The 25,783-nt window shown below is 40.1% G+C and overlaps 1 protein-coding gene across 1 annotated transcript in view; it reads left to right on the forward strand.

The window, feature by feature from the left end:
* The first annotated feature begins 1,749 nt into the window (after window positions 1-1,749).
* The window catches only part of roraa (RAR-related orphan receptor A, paralog a), a 184,004-nt gene continuing 159,970 nt past the window's right edge, over window positions 1,750-25,783 (forward strand). Inside the window, exon 1 of the mRNA XM_086298679.1 lies at window positions 1,750-2,035. Coding sequence (XP_086154805.1) covers window positions 1,882-2,035 — 154 coding nt within the window. The 5' untranslated portion in view covers window positions 1,750-1,881. The remainder of the gene's footprint in view (window positions 2,036-25,783) is intronic.

Raw genomic sequence — 25,783 nt, forward strand, 5'->3', positions numbered from 1 at the left:
CTTAAAATGCTGCATATTTTAGTATGTCTCGTAGCATTGATCTGTAGTTTTGCATGGATTAAACACCTTTCTTTATTATGTGTTCTAAAATTGGATACAGCTTAATTACAAATTAGAAACAGCATAAATCATATTTACATATGCGGATTCTTTCACGTTTTTCCCCCCCAAGGCTTTGTTTGTCACTATTCACCTTCACGTTAATAAAGTTTGTGCGATACTCTCAAAAGCTGCACTTAATGCTACATTTTCCCTAAGTCACTACAGCCAAACGGCAAATCTGACATCATGACAGAAGGAAGTCACATTTGGCCCGTTGAAGCTAAATAAAGAACTCAATAGAGACACATCATAGCCTTTTTTTATTGCCCTGCATCATATTATCAGCCTCATCGTTATTGTATTAATAGAATAATAATACATAAGAAACAAGCAGCTCTGCCAGCTTTCCTTTATCATAAACTAGAGTGCACTGTAATCAAAAATCAGTGAGAGCCACATCATGCTTCATTTAAGCTATTTAGAGAAAATGTTAACCGTATAAGACAGTATAAATTAGAATAAAACTACACTACTACAAAGCAACAGCTACTTAGTTACCATACTGTGTGGTGTCAGAAGCCTAGTTAACCAGTATGCACTGAAGCTCATCTGTATGAAGGCAAATGTTCAGGACAGTATAAATATATGTATTACAGAAATATGTGTAATGTCGTTGGGTATTTGGCAACACGCAGCCTAACTCTGCTGAGACAGCGAGACCATGTCAAAGTCCACGTGCGCCGCTTTTAAGGGGCGGAGTTCAGTCTCGCAGCTTGCCCGCTGATCACATGCAGGAAGCATGGAGTTTGTAAAAAAAGCGGGATACGGACGGCGGTCGGCTGAGTGACGTTTGAAGGCAGCCATGCACGGCGCTGCAGCTTCACGCACATTCTGTCAATCCGCTCTTTTATCACGCACGGCGAAGACACGCAGCTTATTCTGCCAGTGACGGGAAGAGCTCAAGCAGTAGTCATAATAGGCGAAGCACGCTCCTCCCACCGGATGGTGGAGATGATGATGATGATGATGATTATGTTAATTGTGATGATGTTGATGAAAATAATGAAGAGTGTTCTGATTATCCCCGCTTGAATGCTTGGACGTTAAAGTTGAATACTTGGCTGAGAGCAGCCGACAGACTCCTATATGCTTATGGCTGGCAAGCCCAGTGAAGGAATTTGAAGTGAATATTCCCTGCACCCCTACAGCTTTTGGCTGACGTTAGAGAGAAGAGAGATGGGTAATATGGCGATAATTATAAAAGTTCCATATTTAACAGGGATTTTTTTTAAATTAAAGCAAAAATAAAATAACAACCCCAAGAATAAAGTGTTTTCCTAAAATTATATTGATTATTTTTAGATCGACAGCCTAAAAGAAATAGATTATGTAGCTACAGGCGCAGTTGCGTGCACAAGGATGCATTTTTGGCCACACTGTGCAGTTTTGCAGTTTATAATTCATAGTATTCTATCCCGGTTTTCTTATTTTGCATATAAGCAAATGCAGAGATGTAAAAAATCTTTGGAAATGGTTAGACAGTAATAGAAAATCGATATTACCATGCAAAACTGCGCGGGGTCGATCAGCGTGGATTACTTTCAGGCCTACATCTATTCTTCGACTATTGACAACCTCTCCCTTTCCAGTTTGCATGACTGGAGCTCTCACTAGCGCTGCTAGTGGACAATCAAACCTACACACCCACCTCCAGACACACTCGCATTTCTCATTTCTTACTTCTAAATTAGATAGCGAGACGTGGTGTCGGAGCTCACAGATCGCATAGAATTAGTTTGAAGTATCAGCGGTAGTTAAACAATAAATCTGAAATTCAACATGGAGTCCCCTCCAGATCCAGCGAGCGACCCGGGCAACAGCGCCTCGGAGCCGGCTACCCCGGTCAGGGAAACCCCGGTAAACCTGGAGACGCTCCGGAAAGCGGACCATCCAGCCCCGGTTCGAAGGCAGACCTGTTCCAGCACCAACAGAGGTAAGCGAACCGATTTCCCCCTTTTCACTTGATGAGAAATACGGAGCGATCGGGGACATTTTCATCAAACTTCAAAAATGAATTAAATCGCGTCCCCCTTGAATAACTGCACACTGTCTAAAAATCACCCAACCACAGGTACACAGCTTTTTATTTATTTTTTATTTAGTACCACAGCGGCGATTACCCACTTGGTCGTAATGAGTGCTTCGGTGTGGGATCCTGGTGTTTAGGCTCTGCTGACAGCTCAAATCATAGGGGGTGATACGGTCACAGATGTCACATTTACTCTGACTGCAAGATTAATCAATTATCCAGGAACCCGGAGTTGACCAACGGGACCTTCTCCTCGTGCCAAAACGGGCTAACGTGCTCGCTCTAACGCGATATTGTCACAGAGTCGAAAGTGAACTTTGGGAAACTGTGGGTTAGTTTATCGATTAGTGCTATTCGCCTTCGCACAGACGTGTCCTCCACAGTGCCTTATACAACACACTGTACCGTCTGGATGGATTTTTCCCCCTTTTTTACATTTCCAGCTAACAGATTTGCGCTATTCATGTGTGGAAAAAGACGCCCCAGCAGCTGGAATTTGTTTAATGCCAGCAAACAGTGTTGCAAGCATTGGAGGCTTCTGCACGCCTTTTGCGATTAAGCCCCCTCCCTTCAATACGAACAGACAATGAAAGCCAAACGAGCCCTACATTGCAATTAGCCCGTCAAAACGTCTGCATTGCTGCATGAGGACTGTTTCTTTTTTACACGATTTATCCATCACGTCCCGTCCATGTTGTACAGTACAAGACAGTATTTAACCACACCCCCTCTCGGCTGTATCCAGCACAGGCTAACCGGGCTCACCCAAGTTCAAAGAAATAGTGCTTTCTCTGCTGATTCCTGACAAGCAGAGTTGGTGTGGATACATGGCAGCGAAGCGACCGGTGTAGATGTGACATTCATTCATTGAACGACGTTTTCTTTTTTCTTTTTTGTGAGCGCACTCTTCCTGTGCGCAAGGGTATATTTAGAGTGTGATATGGTGATTGTGGAATGTAAGCTGGTTATGTAACAGGTTTAGCCATAAACAGAGGCGCGCAACTGAGAGCAGAAATCATCATCTTAGATCTTTTCACTTTATAAAGTGGTTACCCCCCCTTACTCCTCGTTATCACCGCGCTTGTTTTATATAGAAAAAACAGCCCAGTTCAGCGACTATTTATATGTATTTACCGCTCAAGCGAAACTGTGTGACTTTGTGGGCTGGCACAGCCTGCGCGCTTATGTAATAGCGGGGCAAAGACAGGTAGTTGGGAGGCTTCGTGGATTGATTTCTTTTTTCACAAGTCTGACTTTGAGACACTCCTAACCTGCTGACCCATATTCACCCCACCCTTTTATGCACAGGATTAAAGTGCGTCTGGGAAAGAGAAAGACAGGAAAAAGAACGCCTTTGGTCTGTTATGTAATGCTGAATGGGTGAAAAAAATGTCTTCACTGGGGCAATCTCTGCACTTTGAAAGGAGGTTCTCAGCACGGAAACTTTATTTTGGCCTTTATACAAAGAAAACAGATTATCGTTGGATATTATTTAGCATAGGAGGGCTTAAAGAAAACTTTTGAGAACTTTTCAAAAACTTATTGCAAGTAAATATTTGTCTGACATCGCTTATGGTTAAATTTCTGGAATTATTTTCTCATGTTTAACTGTGTAGTTCAAATCCTGTTTTGTATTTTAGCCTTTCATACAGGTGGGAAAAGCATTAGAAACTTTAACTCCACTCTGTTACGGTCAGTCGTCTAACCTTTAGAACATTAATAAATATTACAGTGAGATGACAACGTATTGTAATGCTACAAAGGAAGGCCACTGGTTGTTTTAAAAGACCCCCAAGCTGAGGTCACGATGGAGATGTCTTATAAATGTAATAATCTAGAAATATTTACAGCATTCATCATGCAGGAGAGCAGAAGAAAAGCTTGCTTTCATAAAGATATTATGCCATAATTGCTTTATTCAATTGAAAGAACACATGTTCTATTAAGGAGAAGCTGCAGCCGGGTTATTGCGTAGGCAGAGTTGATTGTAGGGTTGCTTAAAAAAATAAAACAATAAAAAAGGAGAAAAAAAGAAACAGTAAAAAAATATTTATAGTTCACAGCAGTGTTACAGACTTCTGAAACGTTTTTTAGGATTACGCTTCCACGCTCAGACTCTGGCTTTTTAGGCCAGGCACGGAAACCAACATCTGAAAGGCGGCAGACACTCGCTTAAGCGCAGTTTCCCTCTTTACAGCAGCTGTATTAGACTTTCTGAGGATGCACATTGCTTATCCTGCATGCAGAGCGTTTACTGTTTTAACCCTGAGTGCTAATACCTTATAAGTAGAAACGGCTTACTTCAGCAGAAGCTCTGCTGTAAGACTTGAGTGGGTCAGAGAACAGGCCTTGAAGGGCTTTTGGTATATCATTACTGGAAAGAAGAAAGGGTGTTATTTTCATATTGCAAGATCTCTCCGTTCACAAATTTGGAAACAATCAATATTAATGGCTTAGTTATGTAAGGTGACGGTCTCTGCAGAGGTTTGAAATCTCACAGTTGCACAGGGAAGCACCGAAGCCGCGCGTGTGATGAGAGACCTGGTGTTTGCATCCGCATTTAACATTAGTTTGTTCGACTGCTGAAAATGTGTGTGCTTCCTAGAAGTGTGGAATTAGACTCCACCGAATGATGCTGATTGATATGCTTGTCTTCTTGTGCTGCGCTATCATTGTCATGTATGCAGACTGTGAGTCATCTGAAAATCATTTTCCTTCGTTAGGGAGTAAGAGGTTACTCATAAAGTACAAATAACATTATGTTGGTTTAGAACAGCGTAATCTGTCACTAGGTGAAGTGTGATGTGGTTCCCTGTGGTGGAGAATATTACAGAGCCTCCTGCTTATTAGTTTGCCTCCGTCTCATATCTCGATTAATTCTGATATGATTTTTTTTTTAGCCTGAATAACAGCTTTCTTCTTTCGTTATTGTAGTTTTTCCCACCACACATTTTTGTTTCCATAAAATAAAAAAAGTAACCTGTTCTTCAGGTTTCAGTGTAGAGAAGTCTTAACATACAGTGCAGCATATTGCGTGATCCAGTCTAACGGAGGAGAGTTTAAACATTGTCACTCATCTCTTAATGAACACGTAGCCACAATTTACTCAGAGGTTTTATTTGTGGGGAGTGAAACGAGAGCTCTCAGCTAGACAGCCAGCATTTATTTAGTCGTTGTTGAAAGAGGACGGATGAGGTACAGCAGCATAGAGTTTTAACTTTTTGCACTAAATCTCAGAAAGCTGGCAGTTGGCTGAGGTTAGCGCGCCTCTCGAATGGACAGCGGCATTTCTGTGGCCGTGGCATTCTCAGATTCAGTGAATGAGGGCACTCTGCCCGCTGGAGAGCGTGAAGGTACAGGTATAGGCTTATAACTTGGACAGATCCAGGAGTGGAACTCCATTATGTGTCCTTTTTTTCTGGCTGGCTGGCTATAACATAATATCAAATCTGAGTCCTCTTGCGTTTTCAATTCTGAAATGTGGGTGAGGTAATGATATCATGAACTGTTTTATTGCTATAGACACTTAACATCGTTAAATGTTAACAGTCAGTCTTTCTTCAACCATACACCGAGCTGTTGCATAGATGGTGACAACTGTTTCTCGTTTTGACTTTGGCACTAGAGCTGTTGGAACCCCCCCCCCCCCCCCCCCCCCCCCCCCCCCCCCCCACGATCTTCTGTTCTTATGAGCTTCAAAGGTCAAACATTATTTCAGTTGCATCATGCTTATCTAGGCAGTGTACCTGTGAATATCAGCATAATGTTAGAGTTAGTAGTTGATGAGCATTGATTGAAATATTGCCAGGCAAGATGTGAAGCTTTTTTTTTTCTTGCTGTCATTTCAAAATATGAAATTAGCAGCACAGTGGCTCAGTGGTTACTACTGTTACTTCACAGCAGTGATGTGTGTGGTGACTTTCACAGAAGATGATAGGAAGAAACATGCTTAACAAGACACATTAGATGAGATTAAAACAGATCTTTTTATGATTTTTTGATCTTTTATTCTTTTATATAAACTGACAACCTCCTGCAGCTTTCTTTACTCTGCACGGACACGTCTTAACCTTTCGGCAGTTGTTTCTGGATGAAGAATTATTTTAAAAATGTACTTTAGTATTTACCATCAAAAGATTTAGCATTAGCTGACAATTACAAGTACTGGAGGAATTGTTTAGTAAAATTATACTGCACTATGAAAATACCCAACTCCTTGTCTAAGGAGCTTGGTGGAGAGTCCCTAAATCTGGGCGTCTCAACCATTTGACCCTAGAACTGAAGAAGCTTCTCGGATGAGAGGTGAAACGTCTTCAAGCAACTTAAAGAAGTCCACACACCTTTCTTTCCAAGCTCCTTAGACTACGATGACCTGGATGACTGAGAACCTTCACAGACCCAACTCCTCGTAAACCGTGAACTATTGGAGCATTTAACTTAAAGTATTAAAACAAATAGCAATTATGCTGCATAAAAATATTTTCTTGCGTTGTTATATGAATCGGTATTACTGCTGCATGTTTGAGCTTGAGCTTTAAATATTTTATATTCTGTCTAATCTCCTGTAATTTATCATATTCTGTAAAATTGTGTTTATAGTCGCTGTCCTGTGAGGATGCCATTTCTTAAAAAAAAAACAAAAAAGCAATTTAATGAGCTCACTGGGATTAAAAATATCAATAAAAAATGAAGTTGATATTTTAGCGAAACACTGGGGTTAAATTTAGTACGTCCAATCAACCAAGTGAATTCTCATAGCTGATAATCTGAAAGTGATGGCCGAGCCTGCACCTGTGCAACTTGTCTGCTTTATTAAACCAGACGTGGCAGGATTTGACGTCCCCTCTCCATCATTGATGCTTTCTTTGCTGTTGTGCTGAAGGAATTATTAAAAACTTTTTCACACTATACTCTAACTCCGCTACATCACACAGGTTGGCCAAGGTGATTAGCTAGAGAAAACCTTGTTGTTGAGATGATAAATCATGGAGTGCTTGTTTATGTACTAATGTTAGCTCTGTCTCCACATAACATGTAGTCTGTAACTGATATTAGAGTAGTAAAAGCAGAGTCAGCTTTTCTAGCATACCTCTGAGTTTCCCACCAAAGCCCAGCAGTTTGTGGACATGCAAAGTACCAGAAAAACCGATTGTCTCTCAGCTTGCCAGCTAAGCTTTGCGAAAGGGCATTTCCATCATAATGCTGGCCCCGTATAGATTCCAGAGTCAAGCAGAATAAAGCCTGCTTCCAGAGACAATATCCAACTGTGGCCGCAAGATGGTAGGAAATTAAAGGATGGATGCAAACAAGTGAGCAGTTTTATGACATAATACTGTGAAATGCAAGGAGACAGATCACTTTCACACTGGTATATTTTAGTTGGTGTTAGTTCACTGGACAAGCTCTGCCTACCTTGCTTGCCCTGATGAAGCAACACTGCTTCACAGCAAACAAAATTTTCCTCCAGCCCCTGTGTTTGATGAATGCATTCTTTCACAGGGACGGTCGGCCTAACCTAGAGCTGGCTTAAGTTACCTCCAACTAAATGTGATACCTAAAAAGCACATATGTTCAAAAGCAAATCAAGTCATAATACTGTGTGTTTGGACAATGTATGTTTAAACATTTTCACAACTTGACAATAGCCTATTTTGTTAGTAGTACAATCCCCAAATGGTACTCATAGGTGTGGTTAGTTTTATGGGTCATTAACAAAAGTTTGGTTTCTGAACACAGGCACAAAAAGCACAAAAAAACCATGCTTTTTTCTGCATTAAATATCAACACAATTAGCAGCAAACTGCATGTCACAAACAGTTAATCAGTTTGCACAGGTGATTTAAATATTCTCCTTTCTATATTTTGTGCCTTCAGAAGGGAAATCCCAGTAATACACATCAAATCAAACCAAACTTTATTGTCAGTTTGCTTTGCATGCAGCTGTAGTGTATGCAAAATGAAAGGGCTTTTCTGCAGGGTCAACACAAGCGTATGCAACAGGGTCAGTCATAAAAACCTTTTCCACTTCTTGCATGCAATCTTATCACCGTGTTGTCTTTGTATATACAGACAGTACTTTTTTAATGCCAAAACACAGTTTACACTGGCACAGGCGATTAGAAAACCAGAGCCAATTTGGATTAATCCTGACATAAATATTTTATTATTTGCACATTATGGTTATTGTCAACATCAGTGTGTAAAGCTAGACCCCAACTTTAATGCATACAACAGATGTAGGGTACTGTACAAGAGGGACAGCAAATATCGTCTCAGTGTTGAAGAAGGACAAGCACTCTTTCGTGCAGACTTGGAAGAGCTGGTATAAAAAAGCATCATACAGAACAGAGGGAAGCTGTATACAAATACTGTGAGGTAAAAAAGAATGCTGCTCCAAGTGGAAGCATGACTGATTTTCTTTTAACATCTTGTGCAATTCCAGGAAAAAACTGAAACACAGACACAGCTGTTCATGATATGGTGTTTGGTAACACCACTCCATTTGCTAAACTATTGGATTTGGCAGGGACCTTTGATTTCTTTATGTAACAAGACATGTGAAACAGCTCTAGAGTTTAATTCTATTTCAGCAAATACTCGATTGGTCTGACCTGTAAATATGACATAAAAAAGTCTCTCAAGTGTCAGAGATGCATAGTTACAGATACATTAAAGGTAGTAAATTAAGTTTAGTTTGATTAAAATTAAACTAAACTTGTGAAAAGACTCTAGACATTGGTTAAAGAAATTTGCTTGTTTTTCATTGTTTAGCTCTGTTTGTCTCAAATGAAAATCCAATATTCTCTGTTCATTTAACACTTTAAAATTTTATGCGTAACACATATTAAGTCATTGTTAAATGAACTGAAGCATGCACCACAGTATTTGCCATTTGCAAAATAGCAGATTTTTGCTTGACCTGTGCATTTCACTAACAATTGTCCATATAAACTAAAGTGCATTTGGCTTGAAAATGCATTTATGTATATCATTTACTTTTGTTGACATAAATGCATTTCATATGTATATTTAATTTGCATTTTTTGCATAATTTAAGTTAGAACTTATATTTATTTTAGGCTTACACTATAGGTAATTCAATGCCAGCCTTTAACAGGCAATATTAATTAAAATAAGTTTAAAAACTTAACCTAGACCATCTATGAAAGTTTTATTCTTGTGGGACAGCTTATTTTTGAGTTTGAATCACTAGTGACTTAACTGGGGCTGGCGAGGAAATTTCAACTGGTGACAGACACCAGATTTGATGTGAAATCTCCAGTGGTGAATGATAGCTCAGATCTATGGCCCATTTACTGAAGTTTGTATCTTAGATAGAAAATTTTGAATAGTTATGACCGGAAATACTCCAGATGCATTATTGGAGGGCGTTAAAGGAGTCTAATTTTAATGTGGTACACTGTGACCTAAGTACTTGTGCTGCTTGGCTCCATGCCTCTCTGTGGCTCTGCGATATGAAAAGGGCCCCTTAGAAGAGGACTAGAGGGAAAGATATGGTGAGAGGGGTCTAAAATCTCACTCTGGGGGGATTCTTATGTCACATCTATGGCCAAGGCTTTCACATCTCCATCATTGTGGATGGTGAAAAGCTCCCAAGCAGGTAGGTAAGCCCTTTGCATGTAAATTTTTTACACTCAGAAACTTTGACCGTTTTATCTTTCAAACCATCATTCTTTTCACTTCTTAACAAAACTCCTGCAAAACACCTGCCAGACTGCACCACGCCCTGCGTGACATTCAGAGAAGTCTTTTATTATTTAATTCAAATCACAAATCCTTTACCTGTGTGTGCACTCTGATCGGCCAGCTATGGACATTATGTGCACATGTCTGCTTTAAAACGAGAAGAAATCTAAAGCATTTTATTCAAACAGCACAACTCAAGAGCTTCTTGGCTGTCATTTATCTTTCTTTCTGAAGGCTAAATTCACTGCAGCCTTGCTTTAAGGATTCTGTCGCGTATGATGTCGGACTAAGATAAAAATGGAAATATCTGTTGCATATTGCTGCCTTTCTAGCACAGATGAAGAGCAGCAGCAACGGACTATAACAAGGCAGAATAATCCATTTGCTTTCTCCTATGCTTAGAGTAATAATGTAATTTAACAATGTCTGCACTTACGCATTCTCACCATGTATTACATATAACAGAATAGTGTAGACGAGAGAAGGTGGTCTCAGGAGTTGTTAAACCTTCACTCAGAACAATGTGTTTTTACGAGTCTGTGCGCCATTATTGCACTACATGCAAAGTGTTTTTTCCGTTTTTACAGATTCAATTTTTAAAGAAAAAGAAGACCAAAATATTTTGTTATAGTAACAACATTGCTTTTCTGTGGTTCTGTCACACAAAATCCCAGTGCTGCAGGAGGTAAAGCACTCATATAACATCCTCCACTGCTAATTTCGTTACATTAGTAGTGCCGTGTCATTACTTCCCAAAGTTTATTTGTCACCTGAAATAAACAGAAAACTTTTGGAGACGTGGGAGATAAAACAACTTGAAAATCAGTGTCATTTCTGTTGGCTTGATTATTTATATTGGAATAACAAGCCCAACTTAATCTCATAAATAAAAAAGGGAGAGATACAGATCCGTCCCCTCCAGGTACTGCCACCACTTAATCGAATTAGCTCCACTTGCAGGCTTGACGGGCTCTTCAAACACCCCTGGTGACTTCTGAGTGCCGATTACAATCAGCTACTATTTTCAGCCTTTGATTATAATCTGGTGAGGTTGGACAGAATTTTTTTGAACGCAGAACTAACTAATTATTAACATCGCGGCCCATCTCTGTCTTTTTCTCTCTTTTTTTTTTCGTGCCCGCTACTCGGGGCCAATGGGGCTGGAGTAGTTAAACAATACCCACAAGTGTTAATCATATCAAATCAAGCAGTAGTGTGAAACTATTAGCTTGGTCTTATTGAAACAGCTCATATTAGTTGTTGTGTTGTCCAAACAATTAACTCACTAATTGTAAAATATGTGTAATATTAAAGAGGTCTTTTGTATATGTTTCTTATTGTGAAAGGAAAAAAAAGCTATAACATTTGTTCATACAGATTTCGCCACCTGACAGACAACAGTAATGAACACAATTCGCTACTCATAAAATAATAGGAGATGATCACAATTGTTCTTGCCTCACACAGTATGTCACAGAAACACTGCAACGTGCCTGTCAAACACAATTCTGCTCTTTTGTTACTTTTGAAAGGCAGCTTTTGAATATGAATAACTTACTAATGAATATTTGGTTCTTGTGTGTGTGCGCGTCTGTGAATTGATTGCTTTAGGAGGCGTGCTAAGACAGACTGTGGCACGATGGGGCTCAATCAGTGCAGCAATACTGGAGTGCTGCTTTCCGACAGTGATTGAAAGACAGACTTCACTATGTATGATTCTCCAATCACTTATTCACTGACAAATATCATCTGTCTGATCAATCAATATTTGCAGCTTTATTTTAGTAATGCAGTGCTTAAGAGGCAATAATTAACGCCGTGCTGGGTTGTTAAAAGCCTATTTTTATGTGACAGACCGAAATAGACGTACAGAAATAGGAAGATGAAAACTTTGGGTTGAGGTTGGTAGTGGCAGACCCTGCAGACGTTCGCTGCGCGCAGTGAACTTATCGAGAACTTGAGATTGTCCTATGGCATAACTATTTCAGTTGCTTTCAAGTTATGTTAATGTACAAAACTGTTTTTTTTTTTCGTCTTAACTTTGAACTTTCTTCCTTCTTTTTTGGTTGAATGCTTATTTCAAAGAGCTATTTGGATTAGAGCTGTATTGGAGACAGCGCTTCGAGAAAGTTCCAGGTATAAAAATGTCCAAATCTAATTCTTTAAAAGATTTTTTGAGCTGTTGTTGACACAAAACTTTTTGTTTAGCTTGCTGTCTCTTCAGGAACAATAATAACTTCAGCTTTTTTTGGGGGGGGGGGAGGTTGCGAGTTTGTTTGTGAAATTGAAAATATACTGTGAAATAGTCCGAGGGAATATTCATTCAATGTCATCTTGCATTAAACAAGTGTGGCTTGTGATGCTCATTAATTTCTGCTTGCTCCACTTGCGGTGTTTGGGCTCTCTTTGCTGGCTCAGTGCCACAGTGTCTTCTGAAAGAGCCACTTCATCTCTGTCAGGGGCAGGTGGAAATTTTCTGCACACTTCTAATTGGACAAAGTGCCTTTCAAACTCTGAGCCATCATACACAGATCAAATTATCATACAGACCAGGTGTCAACAGAGGTTTTTCACCTCCCTTTTCCTCTTCTGCTCTCTCCGGCGTCTTTTGGTTGATTTTATGATTCTCCCTGGGCTTTTCAAACTCCCTAATGCTTAGTGGCCCCCGGCACGCTCAGGCTCGTCATAGGAATTGATTACAAGAAATTTCGCTTGCTATTTTGACTTTAAAGCTTTCATTATTTGCTGTCAAGAAATTTTTTTTTCTCCAGTGCAAGATCCTCAAGCAGATATAAGCAAATATTTCCACCAGATACAAGGAGAATTTGAGGCTGTGGTTTTAGCTACCAGGGAGCTTTAAGATCTTTAGTAAAGCTCGGGGCCAAACTTAACTGTGCTTTTAATAGTAATGGGTCAAATCTTCAGATGAATTCTTCATCTCCTAGGTGATAAGCGAAAAGAGCAACATGCTGGGCGATGCCATTTTGCCAGTATGTGTCATTTAAAGGTGTAACTGTATTTTTGATTGAGCACCAGTGAAGCCGGCTTGTGACTAATGTGAAAAAAGAGGCTGTCCAGATACAAGTATCAGACATGTGTTGGGTTAATTTTTTAGATAGTTAGACAGTTCACGGTACAAGACGGTAGATCAAGTGTTTTGAGTCTTTTAGGTGCCCTTTGTGTCCCTGTGCAGCAGTAAGAGGAAATATTTTGTTTTGTGTTGATATGAAAAGTAGGAGCAGTACTGGAGGAGAATAAATAGAGGATGGATTTTGAAACAAGTGTCTAAAAGGTTTCATAAAAGCTGAACCAATTACACTAAGTGTGATTTTTATATTTTCCCAAGCATGTGAGGTGGTCACTTTAAGCCGCATTCATTGCGAAAGCTCGCAGTAAATGAAAGGATGAAAGGACAAGTGCTGAATTTGCCTTTTTAAATTTAAACCTTGTTGGCGCTTGTACTCATGCATCACATTTTTATCCCAATATCTTTTGAAGGTTTAAAAGCTAAACTGGTGTAATGATTAAACGATTATCTCTGCTCCTTTAACAAATCACACAAACACGGCAAAGTTTTGACACGCTCGATCGCTTATCTTGTCTGCATGTCGTCAACGCAGATGCACTACACTGTGCTGACTTGATTCGGCGCAAAGGAAAGTGGACAGGAGAGATTGATGGTGGTGTCCCCAGTCAGACAGATAACACCTGATTCTGCCTGCAGGGGGCTGGTCTAGCGCGCTCCTCCCCTGCGCCTCAGATGCATCGAAGGCTGCGCCGAGGAGGTGAACCGTTCCTTCGCTCAATGCAAATTCATGGCCACATTCAGAGATGATCCCATGACAATTGAGCCAATGTGGCCCAGAGCACTCTGCAACACATGATCCATGCATCAGCCACACCTGGGAGAAACCCACACAGGCACGGGAGGTCATTTGTTCAACACAGGTGCATCAAGTATTCCGATGCAGTCAAACAACCCACATGCTTGAATGCACGCTCGGAGACACACATGGCCAAATGCACACATGCGCATAGATACACAGGTGTTAATGAAATGCTCTGTACACACGTGGTTATCTATGTCTGCAGCACATCAGCTTTTTATTCTATTGTTCTTTGTTTCTATTGTTTCGTTGTTGCTTTGTCTGCTCAGGTTTGAAACATTTATACTTTTTACACGGGAACTTGCCTCAACAAATCAAAATACTATAAAATAATTAGTAGTTGAGGAAACGATACTATAATTGTCAGCCTTCTTGAAGGTGATGAGATCATGTGATGTGTTGGATGGTGTGGTGATTCTTTCTTTCATAGAAACATGTTAAAAACGTGATAATGATTTTTGGAAAACCACCTCCGGGTGTTGATATTTTTAAAGCCGAGCACTACAAATTGGGTGTTGGTCTTGATGCCAGCAAATATGTATTTTCCTGAGGAAAATGTACTTGTAAAACATGTCTACTGAAATGCCAACTCTCTTTAATGGAAGTTTGATTTCATCTGTTTTCATCTGTTCATCAGAAAGAAGTCTGGCCAGGTGTAACAGGCAGCACCTCACAAGGGTTAGTGCCAAATTGGTTTGTGTGAAGAATCCACATCATAGGGTGCTTGAGCTGTTACCCTCACATTGTCGCTTTAGGACAGCTGGTTATAAAACTAAAAAACTCCTTGTCTTTTTCTCATGTGCTATTGACTTAACAGCAAATAGCACTCTGGCTGCACTTGTCACACTACCCAGAGAGGGAGTTTGCTTATTTTGGTATGAATTTTCCATTTCGCGCATCATTTTTTTTGTGATTTATTGTTGATGCTGTGATTTTGTATTCCAATACTAAGTGAACTCCTGTTGCAAGGTATCGTTATTTGCAATAAAGATAACGTAGAAGCTTGTATAGAGCTTTCCAGACTAAACAAGCAACTCAAAAATACCGCCATAGGCTTGGGGATAATTGTGATGGATGCCTTACTGACAGCCTTTTGATGTTGTTACATCATTTGTTGTAATTTACCAAACATCTGTAATATTTGAGTGTCTTATCATCCCTTTGAATCAAAGTAAGCTACATCTTCAAGAAGACATACAGTGTAGGAAAAGAAAATCTCATAAATAAAAAAAAATCAATAACAAGGTGTGTTGCACAGGTTCTCGGTGTATAAAGCAGATGGTGAAAGCCTTCTGTATAATAGATCTCAATATTAACTGTAGCACATGCTGGGAGTGTTGGTGGATGGCACACAGCAGAGTGAAAGAGAAGCAATGACCTTCTGTCCCATCATTTACCCTCTCGTGCCCCCCCATACTGCTCTCAAATTACTTTGTTTTAGCCAATTAAAGCAGCCGGCTGAGCATCAAGCAGGCTGCCATTTTTCGCTCACCTGGACCCAGGTGACATTATCGCTCTGTCATCGGGAGAGATAGCTGTAAGTGGGAATCTCCGGCATGGCGCCGTGCCACCTTAGACCCCACAGTGTTCGCTGAGATTAATGCAGTGATGCTCCCCCCAACTTGCACGAATCAGTCGGCTCTCTCATCTGTTCCCGGCGATAGCACCGCGCACTGCTTCTCACTGCATGAAGCAAGGACCCAGTGACTCTATAAGTTTTTGTGCTACAAAGCATATACACACAGACATACACGTGTACGTTTATGTATATATGTATATATATATATAACATTTCCTAAATCGCCCCAGTATAAGTAACTATCAATTTCTGAATATACAAGGAATTTATTGTCTCTTGCTATCTTATTGCCTTGTCGCTGATCAAGATACCATATGCTGAGAAATGACTTTCCATCCAAATCCTTTAATGGCTCAATAATAGAAAGACGGCAGACACAACAATACCATGGCACAAAATGAGTGAAGGACCGGAGAGTGTGGTGTTTAACAGCCATACGAGCACAGATTATGTGCTTGAAGGGGCTGAATCGAGTGCCAGCCGTGACAGTTGGGCTGGGAATTGAGCGTTCCGGGGACGTGCGGCTTGACTCCGCTCGGAAACACCACTGGGTCCAGGGCTCATCTCCGCAGTCCTCCGCCTCCCTCCTCGCATAGTGGCATTGTGGCCTGCCGTTTGCTCCGCTTCTCCGGGGGAATGGACGGGCCCTTGCTCTCGCTTGATGAGCACTCGCTAATGGCTGCTTCTTTGAAAGCTGACGGGCCCGTTTGAGGAGGAGTGTCTTTTACTTCCCTCCAGCTTGCCTTGGCCGGGCATTCGTCAGGCAGCCTGGCTTTGCTGTCCTGCCCACATGATGGTGCGCCAAGGGGCTGAAACGTCTGTCATTTGTTTTACTTTCAAATAAAAGTTGACGATTTACCAATAAAAAGTAAAAATAGTCTTTTGATGATGTCTGGAGGCATATGGAGAAAGTGTTGCAGTAGTGACATTTACAGCACTTTGTTGGGCTAGAAATAACAAAAGACAAAGGAGATTTGTCTGTTTAATTTTTTTTGTCTGTGTCCCCTCTGTTAGAGTTGTTACATGCAAATTAAACGAGTGAGTATAGAAAGTGTCATAGACATTAAAACATGATTTGGAGCCCCTGCTGAAAGTTGCACTTCATTAATGCTCTAAAGCTTCTTTTAATATATCGCTTGCTGTGTATCAATTTATGCACTGAATTGCCAAAATACATTCTTGCTCTCAACAAAACCCCACTTGTTTGTGCTTTATTTAAGAAAAGATATTTCTACTGCTCAGCCTCTGAAAAAGGACTGTAATAATCGATGCACTGACTGTGATTTCTTGGCCGAGACTAATTTGTGTGTGATTTCTTTTTTTTGTTTGTTTCTGCTCTTTATTATATACAACAAGTTGCCAAAATGAATGTAACAAAGCAGATAAACACCATCCACTAGTGGTAAATGCCATGTTATTTGCCAATAGTCTGCTCATGTATAGTGGTCCATCCTTGTATTAACAAAGAAGTTGATTGCCTGGATATGTTGTTTTGATGCTTCGCTTGCATCAGTCAATCTGCCAGTTAGTTGGTTACATATCCTGCTGATACCCTTGACCAGTCTTCTCACCCCAGAGGGAGCTGTTGTTCCTGTTGCCCTCCTCTACACTACTGTACCAGTCTCCAGCTTCTGGAGACTCCATTAAAAAGTTAGTCGTCCTTGGAAATCTCCTTTCTTTAACTTCTCTTGTCTTTACTCTCTCCAGCCCTCTCCCACTCTGTTTTCACGTGGACTCTTTTTTTCCCCCCACTTGAAACTAGGGCGAAGGTCAGAATGGTGAATTTGATATAAGAGCTGACATGGTTTCGTGGAGCACCTTGTCAACTCAAAACAATAGGTTTGCAGGAGCTGTTATGCCGAATAAAGAATGTTCGCATATTCCCACTGAAATATCCTCCGCTAGACATTCCCAAAAGAGATGTGAACATTTGTCTGCATACATTTTTACCAGTCCTGGCCCAGTAGAAAATGGAGGTTGAGGCAAAATGAACTAAATAAGTTATTTCACAGGGGAAGCTAAAAAAAAAGAAAAGTCGACCACTTTGCTTTTATCCTCGTGTAGTGGCCTGCTCTCTTCGGTCTCGCTCCGGGTTTGCTTTAAATAAATTTAAGCTTCTTGTTGTAACCCTGCATATAATGATGCAGCTACATCAGGCCACACATATTATCTATGAAGAAGTAACTGATGTTAGTAGGTGCGTAATGGCAAGAAAGGGCAGCTGGCTGGGATGTTGTACAGTGGCGTGATCAAATAGTTTTAATTTGATCTGACCTCTTTGTCTCAGTGGCGTCTCTGAGCTGCCTCTTAGTTGCAGCTTAAACAACAGAGTATAATGAAACAGGATGAATGTGGTGACGAGAACCAGTCAAGTTCAAACATACTGTGAAAAAGTAAATTGTGCATTTGCTTTTGTTTATCATTAATGAAACAGGGTTGGGCATTTTTACAGCTTAAAATATAGCATATATATATACACACACAAAAGAAGTCTGATTATGAAAATGATAACATCTAAAAAGGATGGATTGATATTATTATAACAGCTTCATTCGTTTCCTTTGTCAGAGATCTCTCACCAACCAGTTGTCGCAGGCAGTTTCATCTCAAATTAAATTCATTTGGACATGACATTTTAATTGGAACACTATTCCCATTAATTGAACAAATTAGAGAAAGTCTGCTGGGGGAAAGGTAATCTCTGGGAGAAATGATTTGGAATTCACAATTTAAAATTAAAAATCAGCTGCTCAGCTTTGTTTGTATGGCAGCCAGTTTGCGGCAGTGCACGCAGGCAGCGCCAGTGTTTGGGGTCCCAGCGGCACTCAGGGCTCACATTGTCTTCATTAAAAGCGATTAAGGAATAGGTCAATTTAGTCTGCTTGGCTGCTTAAGCCGAGCATTATTTTTTCCTAGTAAATGTCTTTGTCTGCACCAGCCTTTCCTCTGTGGGATCGGGCAGTCCCCGATTTTATTCATGTTTATATGTTTGACTGAACGTCTGAGTGAGTCATAGCAGTATCATTTTAAATATTGTCATTTTGTTTAATTTGTGTGCACATACACATGTTTGGGTTTTTCATGCTCCCGTGCTCCGGTTTTAGCATGCAAGCTGTCCGGGTGCTGATGACTTGCTGTCTGATTAGCAGTGAAAGGCAGTTGAACCCTGCAGCTTCGACTACAGTGAGCAATTAATTGTGCTAATAAAGAGCACCTTAAAATGTGCAGTTAATTTTGTAAACACACATGGATAGAGGATTTCACCCCTGTTGTTGATGAAAATTAGTCATCATTCACTGTTGCTTTCAGAAAAGCAACATGTTTCTTCACATTAAGTTGTTTGGAATGTGGCACGATTTACTCCGCTGCTTTTCACAGATTTTGAATCAAAAATGTTTTGCTGATTTTTTTATTTCAGTGTTTATCATTTTGGATAGAAAGATGACTTATTTTAAACAAGTAAATAAAATAAGGGAGGTTGGTATCAGACATACACAAACTCATAAAGGCTTTAAGTCCGAAACACTTACAAGGACCTGTGCTGTATGTAAAGAAAGAACAAAACAGAACAGTCTGCCTACATTCTCATTAGGTATACATATGTGCACATAAGAATAATAATGGGTGATGTGGTGTGTCAAAGCTCACACTTTGGCCAAGAGGAAAAAATCAATCGAAAATAGTGAGCGTTATAATGAATCAGGTGTTGATTTAGAGCGGAGAGCTTGTTACATTATTCTTTCATTTTATTACCCTACTCTGTCAAATGATATACTTAGGACATGTGCTGCATGTTTCAAAAGTAGAAGTCTCTGTAGCCGTGTTGCCAGCATACAACTTTTCCAAAGGAGCCCTTTGAAATTTCATCTCATTGTGTTTCCCCTGTATTCAGATCAATCCCGTGGTTTCTCAGCTACCACATTATTATTCATCAGTCTATGGAGCTAGATCCTGATTGTAAACCTTGAAGATGAATCACAGCACATGTTTGTGCATTTGTGTAAATACCACTTGTTTGTGCTTTGAAAACTGGGGGGAGAGACAAAAAAGGTTTATAGTGTCTCATCAACCTTGGAAGTCTCAGTTATTATTATTATGTTTTGGGGGTTTTTATCGCCCTGGAATATTTTCCAAAATTGAAACAGCAGCGATGCCTGTGATATGAATGAGGTAAGAACTGAAGAAAGAGGATGAGAGCCTTAATTGGAGCTATGTGTTGTAAAAATGTGGCGAGAAAGGAGAGGATGGAGTGGAAGGAGGAAAGAGAGAGAGAGAGCCAGACAGAGGGGGCTCCTAGATAGAGGGCCGGGGGGAAAAAGTTCCCCCATGCTTGTCAGAGTTTGAGCAAGTTCAGAATTGATGGAGCCCACAGGCAGCACTGCTAATTTTAGTTGAAATCACCTAAGTGGTTTGGCTAATTTATCCAGGCTCCTCGGCCCTCAGCCCCTGGTTTCTGGCTCTCTTCTCCCTGCCCCTCCCTCCGTGAAATATCCACAAAGCGTGAAGGTACCAGGAGGTGACAGTGGGAACAGAAGGGTATTTTGTGCCCAGCTGATTTGCGGAGCACTGGGCGGTTTCAACCCGTGTCACACTCTTGGATATTGTTTGAACCCTAACGACAGCCCAGGTTCAATCATCTATTCCGCAAAATAATTCCCACCACCCTGAATTTAATGGAAAGTGAAATTACATTCGAACTTTAAAGAAAATCAGATGCAATCTCTCATATATCTTATTTCTCCTAATGGCTTACATTTCACGTTTCAGCTATTTCTTCATTGTTACTTAGATATCAGGAACACTTTTGGAGAGGGAGTGAGTCTGATTTTGTGTAATTATGGTCTGCCAGCTGGATTTGCTGAACATGTTGAAGCTTAACAAGCAGCATTGCTGGCGTTTGAATGTTTAGTAACAACTTGGAGAATCCCTTTTTTGTCCGCCTGTGAACTGCAATTTGGTAGAAAGTCGGGAAGAAAGAATTTAAAATGAAACTGTCATGAAATTACAATGAAGACGGGAGGTCAAAACGACTTTTTTGGTTCCTGGTATCAAGTGATGTTAAATTATTTGTGGAGTCTTTTATGCATTTAGAGTTTAAATGAAACATTGTGAGCAGCTTGCTATATCATAGGTTATTTTCTATGACTATTTGATTGTTTCAAATGAAAGAATCAGAACAACTTGGCTAAACATGTCAAGGTGACTGGAATCCATCAAGGCTTTTAGATGTCATGAGGTCCTTTCATTCCTTGCCCATTATTAGGAAAATGCTTTGAAATTTAAGATTTACTGATGTTTAATTACTTTAAGTGTGCTTTGGATAAGTCTAGTAACAAAAAACGGACCTTCTTAGCCAATTTAGTGGATAAGAAGCTTTTGTGGTTATGAAAATAGCCATTTCTCATTCAATAGGTGTGCCGTACACCCTATATAAGTAACCTCGTCACTTCTGGATATGTAAAATGAGAAGCAAGTTAAGACAATTAAGAGTTTCATAAAATTAACATTTCAATCATTTGGAACCAGAAGAGCCGTCAGAAACAAAAAGGTAAGGGAATGTGTGGTTACGCTAAAATGCATTCTAGTTAATCTAATAGAAAAACTCCTGTTTCTTTAATACTTATTTTGCAGCCAATTGATTTCTTTTCTTTGTAAGAAACCTGTTTAACCCCAGTTTCTGGTTAACTGCAAGGCAGCAAATAAAACTGCTGGACTGGGACTGCCTTTCTTTTATTGTTTTAAAAAAAGATTACACCCTATTTGCCGTTGATATAAATATTTGTTGAAATACCTCAATAAAAACTGTTTGTGTTTCTAAGTGGAGCCGAGTTTCTTGAAAAATTATTTTCGGAGCTGTGACCAAGAGGGATGTTTGAAGTCTAGTGTGCAAGCCAGCAGTTTTTGGCAGATGAATGTAGGGGTTTTATGTGCCAAGCACCTGGTCAAACTGCAAACAATGAGGAGCTTATGGATTCGCTTTATCCAGCGACGGAGACGATACAGAGAACGTTAGAACTCTTATGGGCCATTTTAAGAAATGCTGATGCACAATAAAACTCAGCTCTTCTTGATGCTGTGGAAAGATTTCATATACCATAAGTTTCATATAGCATGTGTAGTAGGGGCGCAGATAGCTATGGATATTAACATATTAATGTTAATCTGCAGTGAGCCTATTTATACTTACTCATTACCATATGAACAAAATTAACAGCCTTCCAGGTTTGCTAACCTGATCAGGTTAGCAAACCTGCTGTAGCATGACGTCTTTCCAATATAAACAAAGGAATGAGGGAAAATAATTAGGAAAAAATCGTAGCCCTATTGAGCTGATGGAATAGTGATATTGTATAAACAGCTTAAAAACTACATGCAGAATTGAGATTCAGTGTGGAGGGTCTTGTTTGACTCTTTAGCAGTGATCTAATAATGAGCTCCACAGATGGGTTTGTTGGCCGAAGCTCTGCTGAGTCCACCGTGTATGCGGTAGAGAGTGTCAAAGTGTCTCCTGTGCAGGATCATCTCCAGGTTTGGGAAATGGATGGTGTCTGCCAGACATGCTGGCATTCAGTGGGCCTTCACTCGTGCACTACCTGGGCTGGTGCTCAGCCAGGGTTAATTATAGGGGAGCTCCAGAGTCTTGTGTCACTAAGGATTCTAGACAGAATATTGTCATACTGCCATGTCCTATACAGAAAAGACACGAGTAAAAGCACAACTGCTCCGTGGCGTTTCTGTCTTGCACAGTCATTTCACTGTTGGTCTAAAATCAACAGTGGCAAAGAGCCAAATGGCTGGTAAAAATGTGTGTTTGGTGAGTAAATTAGTAATAGTGCTCCAATAAAATGAGTGGTAATTTTTGTCAGATGGTGACATTTTATTGAATTGCTTGCAGTATTTTTTAAATTTTTTTTTGTCTCAACATTTTAACTCCAATTTACCTGCCGTGGTACAGCCCTCTGAAAGATGGGGAAATTAAGAGTACACCATAGCAGCACAGCTCGGGATGCTGCATTTTTAATTCTCTGCTTTCTTCTTTCTCATCAAAAACTGGTGTCTACATTACCAGCCTTGAACTCCTAGCCTTAAGCATACAGTAGATGGGGGAGGATGAGGAAGAGGTTACAGAAGTCTGGGCAGATCACTTCTTCTTCTTTTCTTTTTTTTAACACTACACCCTTGGATTTTTATTAATGTTCAAACTTGCAGTCAGTGAACATAGCCTCAGATGACTGTAGTTCAAACAATATGTTAGACTTTATGCAACTTTTATGATGGGTCCAATATTCTCCGAGACGTGTTTCTCCGAGTTTTTCTTATGGCTGACAGTATACAGTGGTGTATTAGCTACACCATGTTTGCAAAAGGTTGGATCCCCAACAGCAAGGCAGTGGAAACAATTCCTCAGAGATTTTGGTCCATATTGACGTGATAGCATCACACAGTTTCTGCACAGCTGCACATGCTTATCTCCTGTTCCACTACATCTCAAGCGTGCTGTATTGAATTGAGATCTGTTGACCGTGGAGGCCATTTGAGTACAATGAACCCACAATAATGTTCAAGAAACCAGTTTGAGATGTGAGCTTTGTGACATGATGTGGTAACCTCCTGATAACAGTCATTAGAAGTGACACTGTGGTCTTAAAGGTATGGACATGGTCAGCAACGATACTCAGGTAGGCTGTGCTGTTTAAATGATGCTCAGTTGGTACTAAAGGACCCAAAGCGTACTAAGAAACCCTCCCTCATACCATTATACCACCAGCACCTGAACTATTGATACAAGACAATATGGATCCATGCTTTCATTTTGTTTACACCAAATTCAGACCTCACTATCTGAATGCTGCAGCAGAAATCAAGACTCATCAGAACCAGGCAACACTTTTCCAAACTTCTGTTGTTCAATTTTGGCGAGTCCATGTGAATTGTTTCCTGTTCTTAGCTGCACCTGGCGTCTGGTGCAACATCTGCTTCAACTTTTGACATTTTGTGCACTTACAGCACAATCTCATTGTAATAAGTGGTGCTTTGAGTTACTGTTTCTTGCCTGTCAGCTCGAAGCCGCCGTTCTCCTCTTAGTGCCACTCTCTGGAAATTTTCAGTTTTTCAGACCATTCTCTGTAAACCCTAGAGATGATTGTGTGGGATAATCTCAATATCCTTAGCAGTTTCTGAAATACTCAGATAGCGTCCCATCGGGCACCAACACCCACTCCACATTCAAAGTTACTAAGATCACCTTTTTGTCGACTTCTGATGCTCGGTTTGAACTCCAAAAAGTTTTTTTGGCCATCAGTATCTGTCTGAATGCATTGTAATGATTAGCTAATTAGATAATTGCATAAATGAGCAGTTGAATAGATGTATCTAGCAAAGTGTCTGGGAAATAGTTTTCTTAAAAGGTACTTCGGCTAATGTATGTTTGTCTATTGGTTCAATCAGCTAATTGGTCAAGCAAAAGATCTTGACCTCCACTGATATTAGTGCAGCTAATTTAGTGTATATTAAACATCTGCTGAGAATCACTCCTAATTAAATTTGTGAACCCCTGACCATTATTGCGACTATAATTTCAGATATTTCTTCTTGACTAAGGCTTTAGTCCTTCAGCTTTCAATCCTAAAGCCAGTATATCCACCAGAAAACTAGTGATTTCGCTTGTGGAATAAAAATATCAAAACTCGTTTTACTACCAATAATTTAAGATTAATTCAAGCAGTTGATTCTGTTGTCCTGATAGTTATCATATAAAGCTTGTGTGTGCTTCTTCTTTCTGTGACCCACTAACCTTTCTATTACCATCACCCTCAGGGGAAAATATCTATACATAACATCTTTCATGAAGTTTACTGGACACAGCCTGACTTTGTACAACTGGTAACTGACCTTTTCTTTGGTGCCACACTTTCCTCAAATTATAAAAAGAAAAATTCAGTTGTCAATGGGTCATTCCAATTATATGTCACTTGAATATTCATTTACAATATTCATGATTTTCATATACATTCAAGATAGAAATGTAGTTCCATTATGAGTTCAATCTTTACATTTTAACCTCTTGGCAGCAGCACTCTAAGGACATACGTGCATTAAATTTTGGCACTGTGGGATAATGAAGATTGGCAGCCCACTTCGCACTTGTCTAGTTTATTAATCAGATGAAAAGGTGTTGCTGCCATTGACTCTAATTTTGACTGTTAATCCAACAGTTCTGTCTCCCCCTAAAGCGCTTAATAATGTAGCTTAAATTGGTTTATAAGAATTAAAAATGAGTCATCTTCACATTTTCACGGTCTTTTATCAAGTTTCCCCGAACTAAGTCTGGAGCCACAAATCTAAAAGCAAGTTATTCATCTATCAATGCTTTCCTCTAAAGTAAAAGTGTGTTACTTCCCCTTTTTTACTTAAACAGTGTCTAGTCATGGCAAGCTGGTGCACACTGGCCTAGAAAAAAAGAACAGCTTGTGTTTCTGAAGTTTTCTCTCCTGTCTAGTTATTTTTAAAATGCCCCATTTCCGCCATTGTTGTGGCATTGTTTTGACCTTACGCAGAACAATTTTCCCCAAGTCAAATTAGCTTTCACCATTCAAAGAAATGTTGTAATATAATGGTTTGACGGTTCTGCCTGTGAAATATAAAGAAATGGAAGGCCGTGCCACTGGGGTTAATAATATTCCTCCTCTTCAACAAGTACCTTGGGATCGTAAGTGTCCTTGAAAGCAAACGGCATCTGACTTGCGCTGGGCATCTTTCAGCACTCATGGGTAATAGCAGTCTACTTTCCAAACTCTGTGCACTTTGTATCAGTCTGATATGTTTGCTTTCTCCACTTTATAAGAGTTGATGGGGGGGAGTGGGGAAAAAAAACCCCTTTCTCCTGCTGTAATTTTTTTTCATGATTTCTAGAATAAAAGTGAAGATAATTGGAAAATAATTTTCTTGCTATTGCTTCTTTGTCCATGAGAAAAGCATCTTCTGCAAGAGATCAATAGCAGCTCATCAGTCTTTTGAATGTACCAGCGTGAGAACTAGAGTCAGCCTTCATGCAAGTCAATGAGCACCTGGAGCGCTTTTCCCAGAGGCCACTAAGTGTGCATAGCAAGGGACTACAAGGGAACTGCAGCAAGGTCTCACATCCTGCTTTGATAGGACAGAGTCAGGGAGGCTTCGTGCGGAGATGCCGGGCCCGCCGAGGTTTACACCACCTGTTTGTTTCCCTTCTCCTGAGCGGCACAGATCTTACATGCCTTTCTGTGCCCAGCCTGCTGGGAATTGGGGTGTTAGATACAACAAAAAAGGTGACTGAGGTGTGCTGAGTTCGGGTTTATGATTTATTAATCTGCACTCCTTTAAATTCCAAACTAACGGTGTGGGGCTACCATGCACACTCTGGGGAGTAATCTTGAAACACAGAACAATTCAGATTCACTGAATTACCGTCTTCTCCATCTGATGGAGAATAGACAATGCGGT

This window comes from Aulonocara sp. 'chitande type north' Nkhata Bay, linkage group LG7 (assembly GCF_057382095.1).
Source record: "Aulonocara sp. 'chitande type north' Nkhata Bay isolate Kocher_YH1m ecotype deep benthic linkage group LG7, A_spYH_male_GT1.1, whole genome shotgun sequence".
Taxonomy (NCBI): Eukaryota; Metazoa; Chordata; class Actinopteri; order Cichliformes; family Cichlidae; genus Aulonocara; species Aulonocara sp. 'chitande type north' Nkhata Bay.